The 17,386-nt window shown below is 49.2% G+C and overlaps 1 protein-coding gene across 1 annotated transcript in view; it reads left to right on the forward strand.

Annotated features, from left to right (window-relative positions):
- cenpq (centromere protein Q) overlaps window positions 1–17,386 on the forward strand; it is a 66,314-nt gene that overhangs the window by 32,833 nt on the left and 16,095 nt on the right. Inside the window, exons 2-5 of the mRNA XM_070874024.1 lie at window positions 7,418–7,563; window positions 10,880–10,934; window positions 13,760–13,868; window positions 16,455–16,523. Coding sequence (XP_070730125.1) covers window positions 7,483–7,563; window positions 10,880–10,934; window positions 13,760–13,868; window positions 16,455–16,523 — 314 coding nt within the window. The 5' untranslated portion in view covers window positions 7,418–7,482. The remainder of the gene's footprint in view (window positions 1–7,417; window positions 7,564–10,879; window positions 10,935–13,759; window positions 13,869–16,454; window positions 16,524–17,386) is intronic.

A 17,386-nucleotide genomic window follows, 5' to 3' on the forward strand; every position in this document is an offset into this window, starting at 1 on the left:
CCGCTCCCAAGACAGCGGCTAGTAGGCGAAGGGCCGCTCCCAAGAGAACGGCTCGTGGACAGAAGCCTGCTCCTACAGGAACACGAAGCAGAAGGACAGTTTCTACGCGAGCATCTCGTCAACGGAAGTTACCTTGTCAGCGAGATCGTGCACTTGCACAATCTCCACAACCCCAATGCAATGTCCATTTGAGAGCATCCGGTTCGAGAGCAAGGAATAACCGGCAATCTTTCAGTGCACGAGTGTCGTGTCGGAAAAGGACTATTGCCTCGAGTGCAGTTCATCAGGGATCAAACCCGGGTGGTCGAGCATCACGCCAGCAGAAAATTAGAAAAACGTTGCATATTGGGAAGAGCCTTGTTGCGAAAGCATTTTGTGGCCCTATCGACTTTGCCACACGAGCAGCACGTAGGCCATACAATCTCGATGACGGTGCAGGGACTTCTGGACTTTCGAATTGGAAGCAGCGCACGTGGTTATCAGCGTGGAGGAACCAGCGTGGTTTACGCTCAAACGTGCCAAGGAATGTGAATTTTGCACTGCGGCGATACCCTCGCCGATTTGTCCGCCCGGTGCAGAGATACCCTGCGCCTGATGTCAGTGTTTGGCAGAGAGGTCCTACGTGTAGCTATGTCCCATCAGCAAGAGCATTGGAGAGTCAGGCCCGGAGTTTGCAGAGTTATCCATGGCGTCACATTAATGTAAATGTGCCGAGGGCATCTCGGTTCAGTCGTATTGTGTTGCAAAGAAAGAATAGATATCGAAGTCCTGTTCCCAATAACATAGTGCTGCAGAGAGAGCATCAGCGTGAGTACATTCTTTTGCCACAAAGTGCTGTGCCTCAGAATACAGGACTGCAGAGAGATTTTGAACTTAATAGTGCCTTGTCGAGAACAGATCGGACGAGTCCAGGCGTAGATTGGGGCGAGGGTGCTGTTCGGCCAGAAGATATTGTCCCACGGAATATTGTGTTGCAAAGAGACTTTAATCCTGTTGATATACCTTTGCCCAGAGACCAGCAGTCTGAGCGTGTTATATGGACACAAAGCACTGTGCCTTCTCGCGCCTTACTGCCAAGAGATCTCGATCCTGCTGATCCATTTCCTTGCGAGTGCAGGTACCCAAATATTATTCAGCCACGTAGCGCTGCACTTCAGAACCCGATACAGCAGAGAGACCTCAATGACGATAATACCAACAACAGCAACAACCAAAGCATCCTTGATCCAGAATTTAATATTAACAATAACGCTAATTCAGACCTTGATCTCAACAGAGTGTTTGATTGGCCACGAGACGCAGCGCAGCAGAGAGCCCCTGTTCCTGATCATACAGCTTTGCCTCCGCGTCAGAGTGTTGTACAGCCAAGAGATCTTCTGCCCCCAAACAGAGTGTTACAGAGGGACCTTGCTCTTCAAAACGTAGCATTACCCAGGGAACCTCGGCGTGAAAGTGTTGTGTGGCCAAGAGATCTTTTATCGCCGAACGCACCTTTACAGAGGGCTCCTGATCCTGATCCTCATGCGAATTACGTAGCATTACCCAGGGAGCCTCGGCGTGAGAGCGTTGTCTGGCCGAGAGACCCTTTCCCCCTAAACGCAGTGTTGCAGAGGGGTCTTGCCCCCGATAATTTGGCATTGCCCAGGGAGCCTCGGCGCGAGAGTGTTGTCTGGCCGAGAGACCCTTTCCCCCTAAACGTAGTGTTGCAGAGGGGTCTTGCCCCCGATAATTTGGCTTTGCCCAGGGAGCCTCGGCGTGAGAGTGTTGTCTGGCCGAGAGACCCTTTCCCTCCAAACGTGGTGTTGCAGAGGGGTCTTGCCCCCGATAATTTGGCATTGCCCAGGGAGCCTCGGCGTGAGAGTGTTGTGTGGCCACGAGACCCTTTGCCCCAGAGCGTAGATTTGCAAAGTGGTCCTGCTCCGAACGCTGCAGAGGGAGAAGAGCCTTCAGCTGATAACATAGCTTTGCCAAGAGAACCTCGTCGCGAGAGTGTTGTGTGGCCAAGAGACCCTGTGCCTCAGAGCGTAGATTTGCAAAGTGGTCCTGCTCCTAACGTTGCAGAGGGAGAAGAGCCTTCAGCTGATAACATAGCTTTGCCAAGAGAACCTCGTCGCGAGAGTGTTGTGTGGCCAAGAGACCCTGTGCCTTAGAGCATTGATATATTGCTGATAACTACTTTGGAATCCAAGTGCCTAAAAGGTGAATGCAAGTTAATATTTAACAGTTTCTGTGATTATTATTATTAAGTAGAAAAAAAACGATAAGCTTGATAGAATTTTGTTAGGCAAGGGTATTAAAAATAACGGAACCAAAGCGGGTAGATAGAGTTAGGATACAGATGAATAACAATCTCATTGGATAACAGAACAGGCTCGAGGGCCTGAATGGCCCACTCCTGTCCCAATGAAGTCTGACCCTTTGAGTGAGTGAATTCCAACTACGTCGCTATTTTTGGCATTTTGCACGAAATCACACTCGATACAGGTCACCACCAAGGTTTAAAGAGAAAAAAACAATCCCGAAGCAGTGGTTAAGTGACAGCAAGCTTTTTTTCCTATCGATCCAAGTTGAAAAGTAAGTCGGAGGTAGGTGGGAATGTATGGAATCCTTTTAAAGAGTGATTTGGCCATGGTGGACTGGAAACAGCTACTTGAGGGTAAATGAGTGTCGGAACAGTGGGAGACATTTAAGGAGTAGATCCGGAAGGCTCAGGTCAAACATGTGCCCCAAAGCGACTGGGAAAAATAATTCTAGAGCCCCTAGGATGTCTAGGGACTTACAGGGGAGGATTAAGAACATAAGGGACACTTATGTCATATATCAACGGCTAAATACTATAGATTCTTTAGAGGAATATAGAAAGTTAAGCAGCAAAATTAAAAAGGATGCTAAGAGAGAGCACGAGAAATTCTTGGCCAGTAAAATTAAGGAAAACCCTAAGATGTTCTTTAAATATATTAAGAGTAAGAGGGTAACTAAAGAAAGGGTAGGGCCTATTAGAGACCATGAGGGTAATCTTTGTGTGGAGACGGAGGATGTTGGTAGGGTTCTTAACGAATACTTTGCATCTGTTTTCACAAAGGAAAGGGGCAATGCAGATACTGCTATCGAGGAGGAATGTGATATTCTGGATGAAATAAATATAGTGAGAGAGGAAGTATTAAGGGATTTAGCAGCTTTGAAAGTAGATAAGTCCCCAGGCCCGGATGAAATGCATCCCAGGTTGTTGAGTGAAGTAAAAGAGGAAATAGCAGAGGCCTTGACCATCATTTTCCAGCCCTCTTTGGATTTGGGCATTGTGTCGGAGGATTGGAGGAATGCTAATGTAGTACCCTTGTTTAAGAAAGGAGAAAGGGATAGGCCGAGTAATTACAGGCCTGTCAGCCTAACCTCAGTGGTGGGAAAATTATTGGGAAAAAATCCTGAAAGACAGGATAAATCTGCATTTGGAAAGGCAAGGATTAATCAGGGACAGTCAGCATGGATTTGTTAAGGGAAGATCGTGTCTGACTAACCTAATTGAATTTTTTGAGGAGGTAACCAAGAGGGTCGATGAGGGTAGTGCGTATGATGTAGTATATATGGACTTTAGCAAAGCTTTTGATAAGGTCCCAGATGGTAGACTGGTCATGAAGGTGAAAGCCCATGGGATCCAGGGCAAAGTGGCAAGTTGGATCCAAAATTGGAGGGAAGAAGCAAAGGGTAATGATTGATGGATGTTTTTGTGACTGGAAGATTGTTTCCAGTGGGGTTCCACAGGGCTCAGTACTGGGTCCCTTGCTTTTTGTGGTATATATCAAGGATTAGATTTGAATATAGGGAGTATGATTAAGAAGTTTGCAGACAACACTAAAGTTGGCTGTGTGGTTGATAATGAAGAGGAAAGTCATGGGCTGCAGGAGGATATCAATCTACTGGTCAGGTGGCAAATGGAAGTGTGAGGTGATGCACTTTGGGAGGGCTAATAAGGAAAAGGTATACACATTAAGCGGTAGGCCACTTAATAGTGTAGAGGAACAAAGGGACCTTGGAGTGCTTGTCCACCGATCCCTGAAAGTAGCAGGCCAGGTGGATAAGGTGGTTAAGAAGACATACGGAATGCTTGCCTTTATTGGCCGAGGCATAGACTATAAGAGCAGGGAGGTTATGCTTAAATTGTATAATACTTTGGTTAGGCCACTGCTGGACTATTGCGTGCAGTTCTGGTCGCCGTATTATAAGAAGGACGTGATTGCACTAGAGAAGGTGCAGAGTAGATTTACGAGGATGCTGCCTGGAATGGAGAATCTTAGTTAATGAGAACAGATTGGAGAGGCTGGGTTTTCTCATTGGAACAGAGGAGGTTGAGAGGAGACCCCAGTGAGGTGTACAAAATATTGAGGGGCCTGGACATAGTGGATAGTAAGGGTCTATTTCCATTGGTGGAGGGGGCTATTATGAGGGGGCATAGTTTTAAGGTGGTTGGTGGAAGGTTTAGAGGAGATTTGAGGGGGGGGGGGTCTTCTTTACACAGAGGGTTGTGGGGATCTGGAGCTCGCTGCCTGGAAGAGTGGTGGATGCAGAAACCCTCACCACTTTTAAGAGATGGTTGGATGGGCACTTCCTGCAGGGTTACGGACCTAGAGCTTGTAATTGGGATTAGACTGGATGACCTCTTGTTGGCCGGTGCAGATATAATGGTCAGTACTGCAGGGAATCGAATACGGCCAGGGTGATCTCCTGGACTAGTGTCGATCGCCTGGATGGGTCGGAGAGGAATTTTCCCAGATTTTTTTCTCCCTAAATTGGCTTGGGTTTTTATCCGTTTTTTGCCTCTCCCAGGAGATCACATGGCTCCGGTTAGGGTGGAGTGTGGAATGTTTAAGGAGATTGGAAAAGTGCAAATGTAACGCCCCTATTTAAAAAAGGAGGCAGACAAAAAGCAGGAAACTATAGGCCAGTTAGCCTAACATCTGTGGTTGGGAAAATGTTGGAGTCCATTATTAAAGAAGCAGTAGCGGGACATTTGGAAAAGCAAAATTGGGTCAGGCAGAGTCAGCATGGATTTATGAAGGGGAAGTCATGTTTGACAAATTTGCTGGAGCTCTTTGAGGATGTAACAAACAGGGTGGATAAAGGGGAACCAGTGGATGTGGTGTATTTGGATTTCCAGAAGGCATTTGACAAGGTGCCACATAAAAGATTACTGCACAAGATAAAAGTTCACGGGGTTGGGGGTAATATATTAGCACGGATAGAGGATTGGCTAACTAACAGAGAGTCGGGATAAATGGTTCATTCTCGGGTTGGCAACCAGTAACTAGTGGGGTGTCGCAGGGATCAGTGCTGGGACCCCAACTATTTACAATCTATATTAACGACTTGGAAGAAGAGACTGAGTGTAACGTAGCCAAGTTTGCTGATGATACAAAGATGGGAGGAAAAGCAATGTGTGAGGAGGACACAAAAAATCTGCAAAAGGACATAGACAGGCAAAGTGAATGGACAAAAATTTGGCAGATGCAGTATAATGTTGGAAAGTGTGTGGTCATGCACTTTGGCAGAAAAAATCAGAGAGCAAGTTATTATTTAAATGGAGAAAGATTGCAAAGTGCCGCAGTACAGCGGGACCTGGGGGTACTTGTGCATGAAACACAAAAGGTTAGTATGCAAATACAGCAAGTGATCAGGAAGGCCAATGGTATCTTGGCCTTTATTGCAAAGGGGATGGAGTATAAAAGCAGGGAAGTCTTGCTACAGTTGTACAGGGTATTGGTGAGGCCACACCTGGAATACTGCGTGCAGATTTGGTTTCCATATTTACGAAAGGGTATACTTGCTTTGGAGGCAGTTCAGAGAAGGTTCACTCGGTTGATTCCGGAGATGAAGGGGTTGACTTATGAGGAAAGGTTGAGTCGGTTGGGCCTCTACTCATTGGAATTCAGAAGAATGAGAGGTGATCTTATGGAAACCTATAAGATTATGAGGGGGCTCGACAAGGTGGATGCAGAGAGGATGTTTCCACTGATGGGGGAGACTAGAACTAGGGGGCATGGTCTTAGAATAAGGGGCCGCCCATTTAAAACTGAGATGAGGAGGAATTTCTTCTCTCAGAGGGTTGTAAATCTGTGGAATTCTCTGCCTCAGAGAGCTGTGGAAGCTGGGACATTGAATATATTTAAGACAGAAATAGATTTTTGAGCGATAAGGGAATAAGGGGTTATGGGGAGCGAGCGGGGAAGTGGAGCTGAGTCCATGATCGGATCAGCCATGAAATGGCGGAGCAGGCTCGAGGGGCCGTATGGCCTACCCCTGCTCCTATTTCTTATGTTCTTATAAGGGGTGTCGCAGTTGTGTGGGGCGGACTGGTTGGGCTGGGTGCTCTTTGCCTTTCCGTCATTGTTCGTAGGTTTATCTGTAACCTTTAGGGCTGCTGACCAAGGGCCGTGCGGCTCTTTGTCGGCCGGAGCGGACACAATGGGCCAGAATGGCCTCCTGCGCTGTAAATTTCTCTGTTTCTGTGTAAGCTGTGAAGAGGCTGAAAATAGGCTGCAAAGGTATATCGACCGGTTCAGTGAATGGGAAAGATGGTGGCAGGTGGAATATTATGTCGGGAAATGTGAAATTATCCATTTTGGTCAGAACAATAGAGAAGCAGAATATGTTTTAAAAAGGTGAGCGGTTGTGAATTGTTGGTATTCAGAGAGTTTTGGGGTGTCCTTGCACACACAGTTAGCAGGCAGGTACAGCAAGCAATTAGGAAGGCAGATAGGATGTGCGCCTTTATGGCAAGGGAGTTGGAATATAAGAGCAAGGAAATCTTGCTTCAATTGTATCGGGCCCTGGTGAGACCACACTTGGAGTATTGTGTGCAGTTTTGGTCTCTTTACCTAAGAAAGGATATACTTACCATAGAGGGAGTGCAACGAAGGTCCCTTTTGTATTGTCTTAATCGAAATGGTCAAAGAGGTAGGTTTTTCAGGAGCGTCTTAAAGGAGGAAAGAGAGGCGGGAGAGGTTTAAAGAACATAAGAAATTGGAGCAGGAGTAGGCCATACGGCCCCTCGAGCCTGCTCCGCCATTTAATACGATCATGGGCTGATCCGATCATGGACTCAGCTCCACTTCCCCGCCCGCTCCCCATCACCCCTTCTTCCCTCATCGTTTAAGGAGGGAATGCCAGAGCCTGGGGCCCAGGCAGCTAAAGGCACGGCCACCGCTGGTGGAGCGATTACAATCAGGGGATGCTCAGGAGGGCAGAATTAGAGGAGCGCAGAACATCTCGGGAGGGGTTGTGGGGCTGGAGGAGGCTACAGAGATCGGGAGGGGGCGAGAGGGGGGCCATGGAGGGGGTTGGCAAACGGAGATGAGAATTAAACAGGTAAAACACATCGAGGCAAATAATGTGCCTCGCCGCCTTCCAAATTCTGTTTATGCAGGAACGAAAATTCGAGAATCAACTGCGTCCGGCAAAGCCAGCAGAGGTGCACCGAGAGCCAAGGTGATGAAACCCAGGAAGAAACCATCGGAGACCATGTCAGCGAGGGCTGCCGAGAAAGAGAATGTGGCGGCGGGACACGGAGAGGTAGGGAGTGTGACCGAGAGAATGGGCACATGAAAATTGTTAGAGTAAGAAAGAAGACTTCTCTCCTTAAAGGTGGACTCCCAGCATGTAAAACGACCAGGGAATCAGTCAAACGAAATCTTCGGTACGTCGAAACATAGAAAATAGGTGGAGGAGTCGGCCATTTGGCCCTTCGAGCCTGCATCAGCATGATCATGGCTGAACATACACCTCAGTACCCCTTTCCTGCTTTCTCTCCATACCCCTCGATCCCTTTAGCCGTAAGGGCCACATCTAACTCCCTTTTGAATATATCTAACGAACTGGCCTCAACACTCAACAACTTTCTGTGGTAGAGAATTCCACAGGTTCACAATTCTCTGAGTGAAGAAGTTTCTCCTCATCTCGGTCCTAAATGGCTTACCCCTTATCCTTAGTAGACTGGGTATTTACTCGTTGGAGTTCAGAAGGATGAGGGGTGATCTTATAGAAACATTTAAAATAATGAAAGGGATAGACAAGATAGAGGCAGAGAGGTTGTTTCCACTGGTCGGGAAGACTAGAACTAGGGGGCACAGCCTCAAAATACAGGGGAGCCAATTTAAAACCGAGTTGAGAAGGAATTTCTTCTCCCAGAGGGTTGTGAATCTGTGGAATTCTCTGCCCAAGGAAGGAGCTGAGGCTAGCACATTGAATGTATTCAAGTCACAGATAGACAGATTTTTAACCAATAAGGGAATTAAGGGTTACGGGGAGCGGGCGGGTAAGTGGAGCTGAGTCCACGGCCAGGTCAGCCATGATCTTATTGAATGGCGGAGCAGGCTCGAGGGGCTAGATGGCCTACTCCTGTTCCTAATTCTTATGCTCTTATGTTCTTAGACTGTGACCCCTGGTTCTGGACTTCCCCAACATCGGGAACATTCTTCCCGCAACTGACCTGTCCAATCCCGTCAGAATTTTATATGCTTCTAGGAGATCCCCTCTCATTCTTCTAAATTCCAGTGAATATAAGCTTAGTCGATCCAGTCTTTCTTCATATGTCAGTCCTGCCATCCTGGGAATCAATCTGGTGAACCTTCGCTGCACTCCCTCAATAGCAAGAATGTCCTTCCTCAGATTAGGAGACCAAAACTGTACACAATATTCAAGGTGAGGCCTCACCAAGGCCCTGTAGTAACACCTCCCTGCTCCTATACTATAATCCTCTCGCTATGAAGGCCAACATGCCATTTGCCGCCTTCACCACCTGCTGTACCTGCATGCCAACCTTCAATGACTCATGTACCATAATACCCAGGTCTCGTTGCACCTCCCCTTTTCCTAATCTGTCACCATTCAGATAATAGTCTGTCTCTCTGTTTTTGCCACCAAAGTGGATAATCTCACATTTATCCACATTATACTTCATCTGCCATGCATTTGCCCACTCACCTAACCTATCCAAGTCGCTCTGCAGCCTCATAGCATCCTCCTCGCAGCTCACACTGCCACCCAACTTAGTGTCATCCGCAAATTTGGAGATACTACATTTAATCCCCTCGTCTAAATCATTAATGTATAGTGTAAACAGCTGGGGCCCCAGCATAGAACCTTGCGGTACCCCACTAGTCACTGCCTGCCATTCTGAAAAGTACCCATTTACTCCTACTCTTTGCTTCCTGTCTGCAAACCAGTTCTCAATCCATGTCAGCACACTACCCCCAATCCCATGTGCTTTAACTTTGCACATTAATCTCTTGTGTGGGACCTTGTCGAAAGCCTTCTGAAAGTCCAAATATACCACATCAACTGGTTCTCCCTTGTCCACTCTACTGGAAACATTTGAATATAGGAGCAGGGAGGTCTTACTTCTGGTTGTACAGGGCCTTGGTAAGGCCACACCTGGAATATTGTGTACAGTTCTGGTCTCCTAATCTGAGGAAGGACATTCTTGCTATTGAGGGAGTGCAGCGAAGGTTCACCAGACTGATTCCCGGAATGGCAGGACTGACAAATGAAGAAAGACTCGATCAATTTTTACACTGGAATTTAGAAGAATGAGAGGGGAACTCAAAGAAACATATAAAATTCTGACGGGACAGGACAGGTTAGATGCAGGAAGAATGTTCCTGATGTTGGGGAAGTCCAGAACCAGGGGACATAGTCTAAGGATAAGGGGTAAGCCATTTAGGACTGAGATGAGGAGAAACTTCTTCACTCAGAGAATTGTGAACCTGTGGAATTCTCTACCACAGAAAGTTGTTGAGGCCAGTTCGTTAGATATATTCAAAAGGGAGTTAGATGTGGCCCTTACGGCTAAAGGGATCAGGGGGTATGGAGAGCACCTATTTTCCATGTCTCTATCCCCGGTACCATTCTGGTCAATCTCCTCTTAACCTCCTCTGCTCTAAGGAGAGCAATCCCAGCTTCTCCAGTCTCTCCACATAACTGTAACTTGGTGCCGTTCCAGTGAAACTCTTCTGCACCCTTTCCAAGGCCTTCTCGCCCTTCCTAAAGTGCGGCGGCCACAATTGGACACACATACTTCATCTGGGGTCTACCTCGTGTTTTTTAATCGCTCGAGCATAATCATAAGAACATAAGAATTAGGAACAGGAGTAGGCCATCTAGCCCCTCGAGCCTGCTCTGCCATTCAACAAGATCATGGCTGATCTGGCCGTGGACTCAGCTCCACTTACCCGCCCGCTCCCCGTAAACCTTAATTCCCTTATTGGTTAAAAATCTATCTATCTGTGACTTGAATACATTCAATGAGCTAGCCTCAACTGCTTCCTTGGGCAGAGAATTCCACAGGTTCACAACCCTCTCGGAGATGAAATTCCTTCTCAACTCGGTTTTAAATTGGCTCCCCCATATTTTGAGGCTGTGCCCCCTAGTTCTAGTCTCCCCGACCAGTGGAAACAACCTCTCTGCCTCTATCTTGTCTCTCCCTTTCATTATTTTAAATGTTTCTATAAGATCACCCCTCATCCTTCTGAACTCCCAACGAGTAAAGATCCAGTCTACTCAATCTATCATCATAAGGTAACCCCCTCATCTCCGGAATCAGCCTAGTGAATCGTCTCTGTACCCCCTCCAAAGCCAGTATCTCCTTCCTTAAGTAAGGTGACCAAAACTGCACGCAGTACTCCAGGTGCGGCCTCACCAATACCCTGTACAGTTGCAGCAGGACCTCCCTGCTTTTGTACTCCATCCCTCTCGCAATGAAGGCCAACATTGCGGCAAATAGGACGAAAAAAATCTGGGCGGTCTCGTCAAGCCCCCAGTCAAGTAATGGCCTTCAATTCACTTCGGCCGCTATCAAGCCCGCTCACGAATTTGTCTCTCCTGTCCACAGACTGAACCGCCTGCCAAAAAGCGAAGGAAAACAGCGTGTGCTACCAGTCAGATAAGTGAGCACATTTTTGCATTATATTTTTGAGTCGTCTGTAAAAAAAAAAAAAACCCCTAAATTTTCTTTCTAGCGACGGAGATATGGAGGACTGGGGTGGGAGCGGTGGGGGTCAGACCCTGACCTTTCACCCTCGGGGACCTGGGGGTCAAGATCCAGCCCCTGTCAGGGGGGCCGAGGGGCCCCTCTCTCTAAAGGTAGAATTTAGCGGTGGTGGTTGTGGATTAATTTGCGGGGATATAAGCCACTTGTGAACATACGTTGGGCTAGATTTTCGGTTCTGCTCAGTTCGGGGCGGTAATGGCGGCGGGGCAGTGAAGTTCGCGCCCGGGAACAGTTTGCGCCTCAGTCAGCAAAATTGGGCAGCGGGCCCTGAGTGTGGGGTAGGGAGCTAAGGGAGGTGTTCCACACCTCTCTTTAGGGGCACTTCTGTACGGCTCAGAGACGTGGACCGTGTACAGTAGACACCTCAAGTCGCTGGAGAAATACCACCAACGCTGTCTCCGCAAGATCCTGCAAATCCCCTGGGAGGACAGACGCACCAACGTTAGCGTCCGCGATGCACTGTCAGAGGGGGCAGTACTGAGGGAGTGCCACACTGTCGGAGGGGCAGTACTGAGGGAGCGCCGCACTGTCGGAGGGGCAGTACTGAGGGAGTTCCGCACTGTCGGAGGTGCAGTACTGAGGGAGCGCCGCACTGTCGGAGGGGCAGTACTGAGGGAGTGCTGCACTGTCGGAGGGGCAGTACTGAGGGAGTGCCGTACTGCGCTGTCGGAGGGCTAGTACTGAGGGAGTGCCGCACTGTCAGAGGGGCAGTACTGAGGGAGTGCCGCACTGTCAGAGGGGCAGTACTGAGGGAGTGCCGTACTGCGCTGTCGGAGGGCTAGTACTGAGGGAGTGCCGCACTGTCAGAGGGGCAGTACTGAGGGAGTGCCGTACTGCGCTGTCGGAGGGGCAGTACTGAGGGAGTGCCGCACTGTCAGAGGGGCAGTACTGAGGGAGTGCCGTACTGCGCTGTCGGAGGGCTAGTACTGAGGGAGTGCCGCCCTGTCAGAGGGGCCGTCTTTCAGAATGAGACAGTTAACCAAGGACCCCACCCCACAGTGGATGTAAAATATGTCCCGGTCACTTTCGGAGGAGCAGGAGTCGGCTATTCGGCCCCTCGAGCCTGCTCCACCATTCAATAAGATCATGGCTGACCTTCGCCCTCAACACCACTTTTCCGCACTATTCCCCATATTCCTTGATTCCCTTAATATCCAAAAATCTATCGATCTCAGCCTTGAATATACTCAACGACTGAGCCTCCACAGCCCTCTGGGGCAGAGAATTCCAAAGATTCACCCCCCTCTGAGTGAAGAAATTCCTCCTCATCTCAGTCCTAAATGGCCGACCCCTTATCCTGAGACTGTGTGACCCCTGGTTCGAGACTCCCCAGCCCGGGGGGGAAACACCCTCCCTGCATCTACCCTGTCAAGCCCCTGTAAGAATTATGCGTGTTTCAATGAGATCACCTCTCATTCTTCTAACCTCTAGAGACCTAGTCTAAAAAGCTTCGGATCATTTAACTCTTGCAAAATGCCCAATCTCTTGCAATCCCCTCATCCGCCGATATTCTTGCACATTGGATGAAATAATGGCTGTTTTAAGTTTCATAGAAACATAGAAGCATTATATTTGCTAAACCTGAACATGCACTGTTGCATTTGCTGGTCTGATGTTCGTACGCTAATCATAGAATGATAGAAATTTACAGCACGGGAGGAGGCCATTTCGGCCCATCGTGTCCACACCGGCCGACCAAGAGCTACCCGGCCTAATCCCACTTTCCAGCTCTCGGTCCGTAGCCCTGTAGGTTACGGCACTTCAAGTGCACATCCAGGTACTTTTTGAATGTGGTGAGGGTTTCTGCCTCTACCACCCTTTCAGGCCGTGAGTTCCAGACCCCCACCACCCTCTGGGTGAAGACATTTCCCATCAAATCTCCTCTAAACCTCCCCCCAATTACTTTAAATCTATGCCCCCTGGTTATTGACCCATCTGCTAAGAGAAATAGGCCCTTCCTATCCACTCTATCCAGGCCCCTCATAATTTTGTACATCATAATCATAGGCAGCCCCTCGGAATCGAGGAAGACTTGCTTCCACTCTTAGCATGAGTCCTTAGGTGGCTGAACAGTCCAATACGGGAACCACAGTCCCTGTCACAGGTGGGACAGATAGACGTTGAGGGAAGGGGAGGGTGGGACTGGTTTGCCGCACGCTCCTTCCGCTGCCTGCGCTTGGTCTCTGCACGCTCTCGGCGACGAGACTCGAGATGCTCAGCGCCCTCAATATAGAAACATAGACATAGAAAATAGGTGCAGGAGAAGGCCATTCGGCCCTTCTATCCTACACCGCCATTCAATGAGTTCATGGCTGAACATGCAACTTCAGTCCCCCATTCCTGCTTTCGCGCCATACCCCTTGATCCCCCGAGTAGTAAGGACTCCCTTTTTGAATATATTTAGTGAATTGGCCTCAACAACTTTCTGCGGTAGAGAATTCCACAGGTTCACCACTCTCTGGGTGAAGAAGTTTCTCCTCATCTCGGTCCTAAATGGCTTACCCCTTATCCTTAGACTGTGACCCCCCCCTGGTTCTGGACTGTGCCTCAATGAGGTCTCCGCTCAGCCTCCTCTTTGAGGCAGGTTTTGCCTGCAGGATCTCAGGCTTGCTTGTCGTAATTCGGAAGTCAGACCCCACCCTCCCCCGTGAGCTTTTGTTGCGCGCCGGCCCAGAGTATTCGGGAATAACGCCGCCTCTTTTCCCAATATTTTCTGCGCAGATCCCAAACAGAGGAAAGTGACAGTGTCCATCGCGAAGGCTTCTCGATGGAAGCCATTACCCCACAGTACCAGGGACTACCTGACTGCCACAATCAACAGCGCGATGTAGTAAGTGCAGCCTCTTTGACTAATGCCCTTGATTTGTGTCGAACTGGCGGGCGCTGGGGAACCTCCCGGCCTGGGCTTTCGGCCGGAGGCTTCTTCCGGCGTCCGGTCGGCAAGTTCTGCGGCGGAAAATGGTTGGCGACGGCAGCCAAAACATTCGGTTCGCTGCGCTCGGAGCGGAGCGCTCTGGGAGGTGCTCCCCGCGCCTCTCTTGGGCCGCAAGGCCAGGGGAGCACCGGAAAATCCCGAGCGAAAGAGCCATCCGAAGAGGGGCCTCCCTGCAACAAAATAAAATCGGGACAAAAAATATTCCCGATTAAAGTCGTCGTCTTCTCGGGCAGCTCCCCGGAGCCGAGGATGACTTGCTTCCACACTGACATGAGTTCAAAGGTCACAAGAACATAAGAAATAGGAGCAGGCTAAGTGAGTGAGCAAAAATTTGGCAGACGGAGTATAATGTTGGAAAGTGTGAGGTCATGCACTTTGACAGAAAAAAATCAAAGAGCAAGTTATTATATAAATGGAGAACGATCGCAAAATGCCGCAGTACAGCGGGACCTGGGGGTTACGTGTGCATGAAACACAAAAGGATAGTATGCAGGTACAGCAAGTGATCAGGAAGGCCAATGGAATCTTGGCCTTTATTGCAAAGGGGATGGAGTATAAAAGCAGGGAAGTCTTGCTACAGTTATACAGGGTATTGGTGAGGCCACACCTGGAGTACTGCGTGCAGTTTTGGTTTCCATATTTAGGAAAGGATATACTTGCTTTGGAGGCAGTTCAGAGAAGGTTCACTCGGTTGATTCCGGGGATGAGGGGGTTGACTTATGAGGAAAGGTTGAGGATGTTGGGCCTCTACTCATTGGAATTCAGAAGAATGAGAGGTGATCTTATCGAAACGTATAAGATTATGAGGGGGCTTGACAAGGTGGATGCAGAGAGGATGTTTCCACTGATAGAACTAGGGGGCATGGTCTTAGAATAAGGGGCCGCCCATTTAAAACTGAGATGAGGAGAAATTTCTTCTCTGAGGGTTGTAAATCTGTGGAATTCTCTGCCTCAGAGAGCTGTGGAAGCTGGGACGTTGAATAAATTTAACATTGAAATAGACATATTCTTAACCGATAAGACGATAAGGGATTATGGGGGGCGAGCAGTGAAGTGGAGCTGAGTCCATGATCGGATCAGCCATGATTGTATTAAATGGCGGAGCAGGCTCGAGGGGCCGTATGGCCTACTTCTGCTCCTATTTCTGATGTTCTTCCCCAGCCAAAGTCCCGGGGGGGAGGGAGTCGGAGTCGGGGGGGACTAGCGAGTACTGGAGGGAGCCGGCGAGGGACTTGGGTCCTGCTTCTCGGCATCCCGTGGACAGAGTGATTCGGTTCCCGAGAGGGGACGGTGGGCGGAGCTTGACAGGGGCGGGACAAAAAAAAAAAGTGCCGTACGGGCAGGTGAGGCGGGGCTGGACGGACGTCTGTCTGTCAAAGAGAAGTGCAGTACAAATGGTCCCACAAAAAAGGGCGATTGCACTCCCAATCTAGTCACCAGTTCTTCTGGTTGCATTATATTCAGAAACATTAGAACATAAGAAATAGGAGCAGGAGTAGGCCATACGGCCCCTCGAGCCTGCTCCGCCATTTAATACGATCATGGCTGATCCGATCATGGACTCAGCTCCACTTCCCTGCCCGCCCCCTTATCAGTTAAGAAACTGTCTATCTCTGTCTTAAATATATTCAATGTCCCAGCTTCCACAGCTCTCTGAGGCAGAGAATTCCACAGACTTACAACCCTCTGAGAGAAGAAATTCCTCCTCGTCTCAGTTTTAAATGGGCGGTCTCCTAATTCTAAGACCATGCCCCCTAGTTCTAGTCTCCCCCATCAGTGGAAACATCCTCTCTGCATCCACCTTGTCAAGCCCCCTCATAATCTTATACGTTTCGATAAGATCACCTCTCATTTTTCTGAATTCCAATGAGTAGAGGCCCAACCTCCTCAACCTTTCCTCATAAGTCAACCCCCTCATCCCCGGAATCAACCGAGTGAACCTTCTCTGAACTGCCTCCAAAGCAAGTATAGCCTTTGGTAAATACAGAAACCAAAACTGCACGCAGTACTCCAGGTGTGGGCTCACCAATAACCTGTATAACTGTAGCAAGACTTCCCTGCTTTTATACTCCATCCCCTTTGCAATAAAGGCCAAGATACCATTGGCCTTCCTGATCACGTGCTGTACCTGCACACTATCCTTCTGGCTGAGCATTCAGTGAGGCCTCTTTCGCAACCACTGGCCCAATGGTGAAGCAAAGGGTTGACTTATCTACCAATGCCCCCCCGCCCCCCCCCCCCCCACACCGCTCCCGAGCCCAGATGTTCCCGACTCCCGATCGCCCCCTCCCATACCCGAGCCAGCAAATTCGCCGCGTGTGGAATTGTGGGTGCCTAACCTCCGACCCCGCGCCGGGCACTTTGGGACGTCGTTGGCCTGTGGCTGTTCCTCTCTCTCTCTCTCTCTCTCTCTCTCTCTCTCTCTCTCTCTCTCTCTCTCTCTCTCTCTCTGACTTTAAACGTGCTCTTTCATCCCCACAGCAAATCTTGGCCGCAGAAAGGTTTCGAGAAGGAGTCCAGTCAGGATCATCTGAGCCAGCTGAGACAAAGGTAATTGTGGCACTCTTGTCCGTGCTTGCAGACGACAGGTATCAGAACATTAGGAGCAGGAATCGGCTACACTGCCCCTCGAGCCTGCTCCGCCATTCAGTAAGATCATGGGTGATCTTCAACCTTAACTCCACTTTCCCGCCCTTTCTCCATGTCCCTTGAATCCGCTAGACTCCAAAAAGCTATCAGTCTCGGCCTTGAATATACTCAACGACTGAGCCTCCACATCCCTCTGGGTAGAGAATTCCAAAGATTCACCCCGCTCTGAGTGATGAAATTCCTCCTCATCTCGGTCCTAAATGGCCGAACGCTTATTCTGAGACTGTGACCCCTGGTTCTCGACTCCCCAGCCCAGGGGAAACATCCTCCCTGCATCTACCCTGTCAATCCCCCTCACATTCTTGCATGTTTCAATTAGATCACCTCTCATTCTTCTCAACGCCAGTGAGTATAGGCCCAATCTACACAATCTCCTCATAAGACAACCCTCTCTCTTCCCAGGAATCAATCTAGTCAACCTCCGTTGTACCACCTCCAAGGCAAGTATATCCTTCCTTAGATAACCCTTGCCACTGGACCAAGACCTGGCTCTGTCAAGCCCGTGTGGTGGCTGGTGTGCAACGGCCAACCCCACGTTAAAACAATCCACCCACAGGCATCTTCCACCCTTCAGGATGTAGCTCAGGACCTGGAATATTGGGTCCTTCATTGAAACACCTGTCAACTCATCCTTTTTTGGTGTGGAAGCAAGTCATCCTCGTTTCGAGGGACCGCCTATAATCCTTCCTTAGATAAGGAGACAAAAAACTGTGCACAGTACTCCAGGTGTGGTTTCACCAGGGCCCGGTACAATTGTAGCAAGA

The sequence above is a fragment of the Pristiophorus japonicus genome, unplaced genomic scaffold (genome assembly GCF_044704955.1).
Source record: "Pristiophorus japonicus isolate sPriJap1 unplaced genomic scaffold, sPriJap1.hap1 HAP1_SCAFFOLD_642, whole genome shotgun sequence".
Classification (NCBI taxonomy): Eukaryota; Metazoa; Chordata; class Chondrichthyes; family Pristiophoridae; genus Pristiophorus; species Pristiophorus japonicus.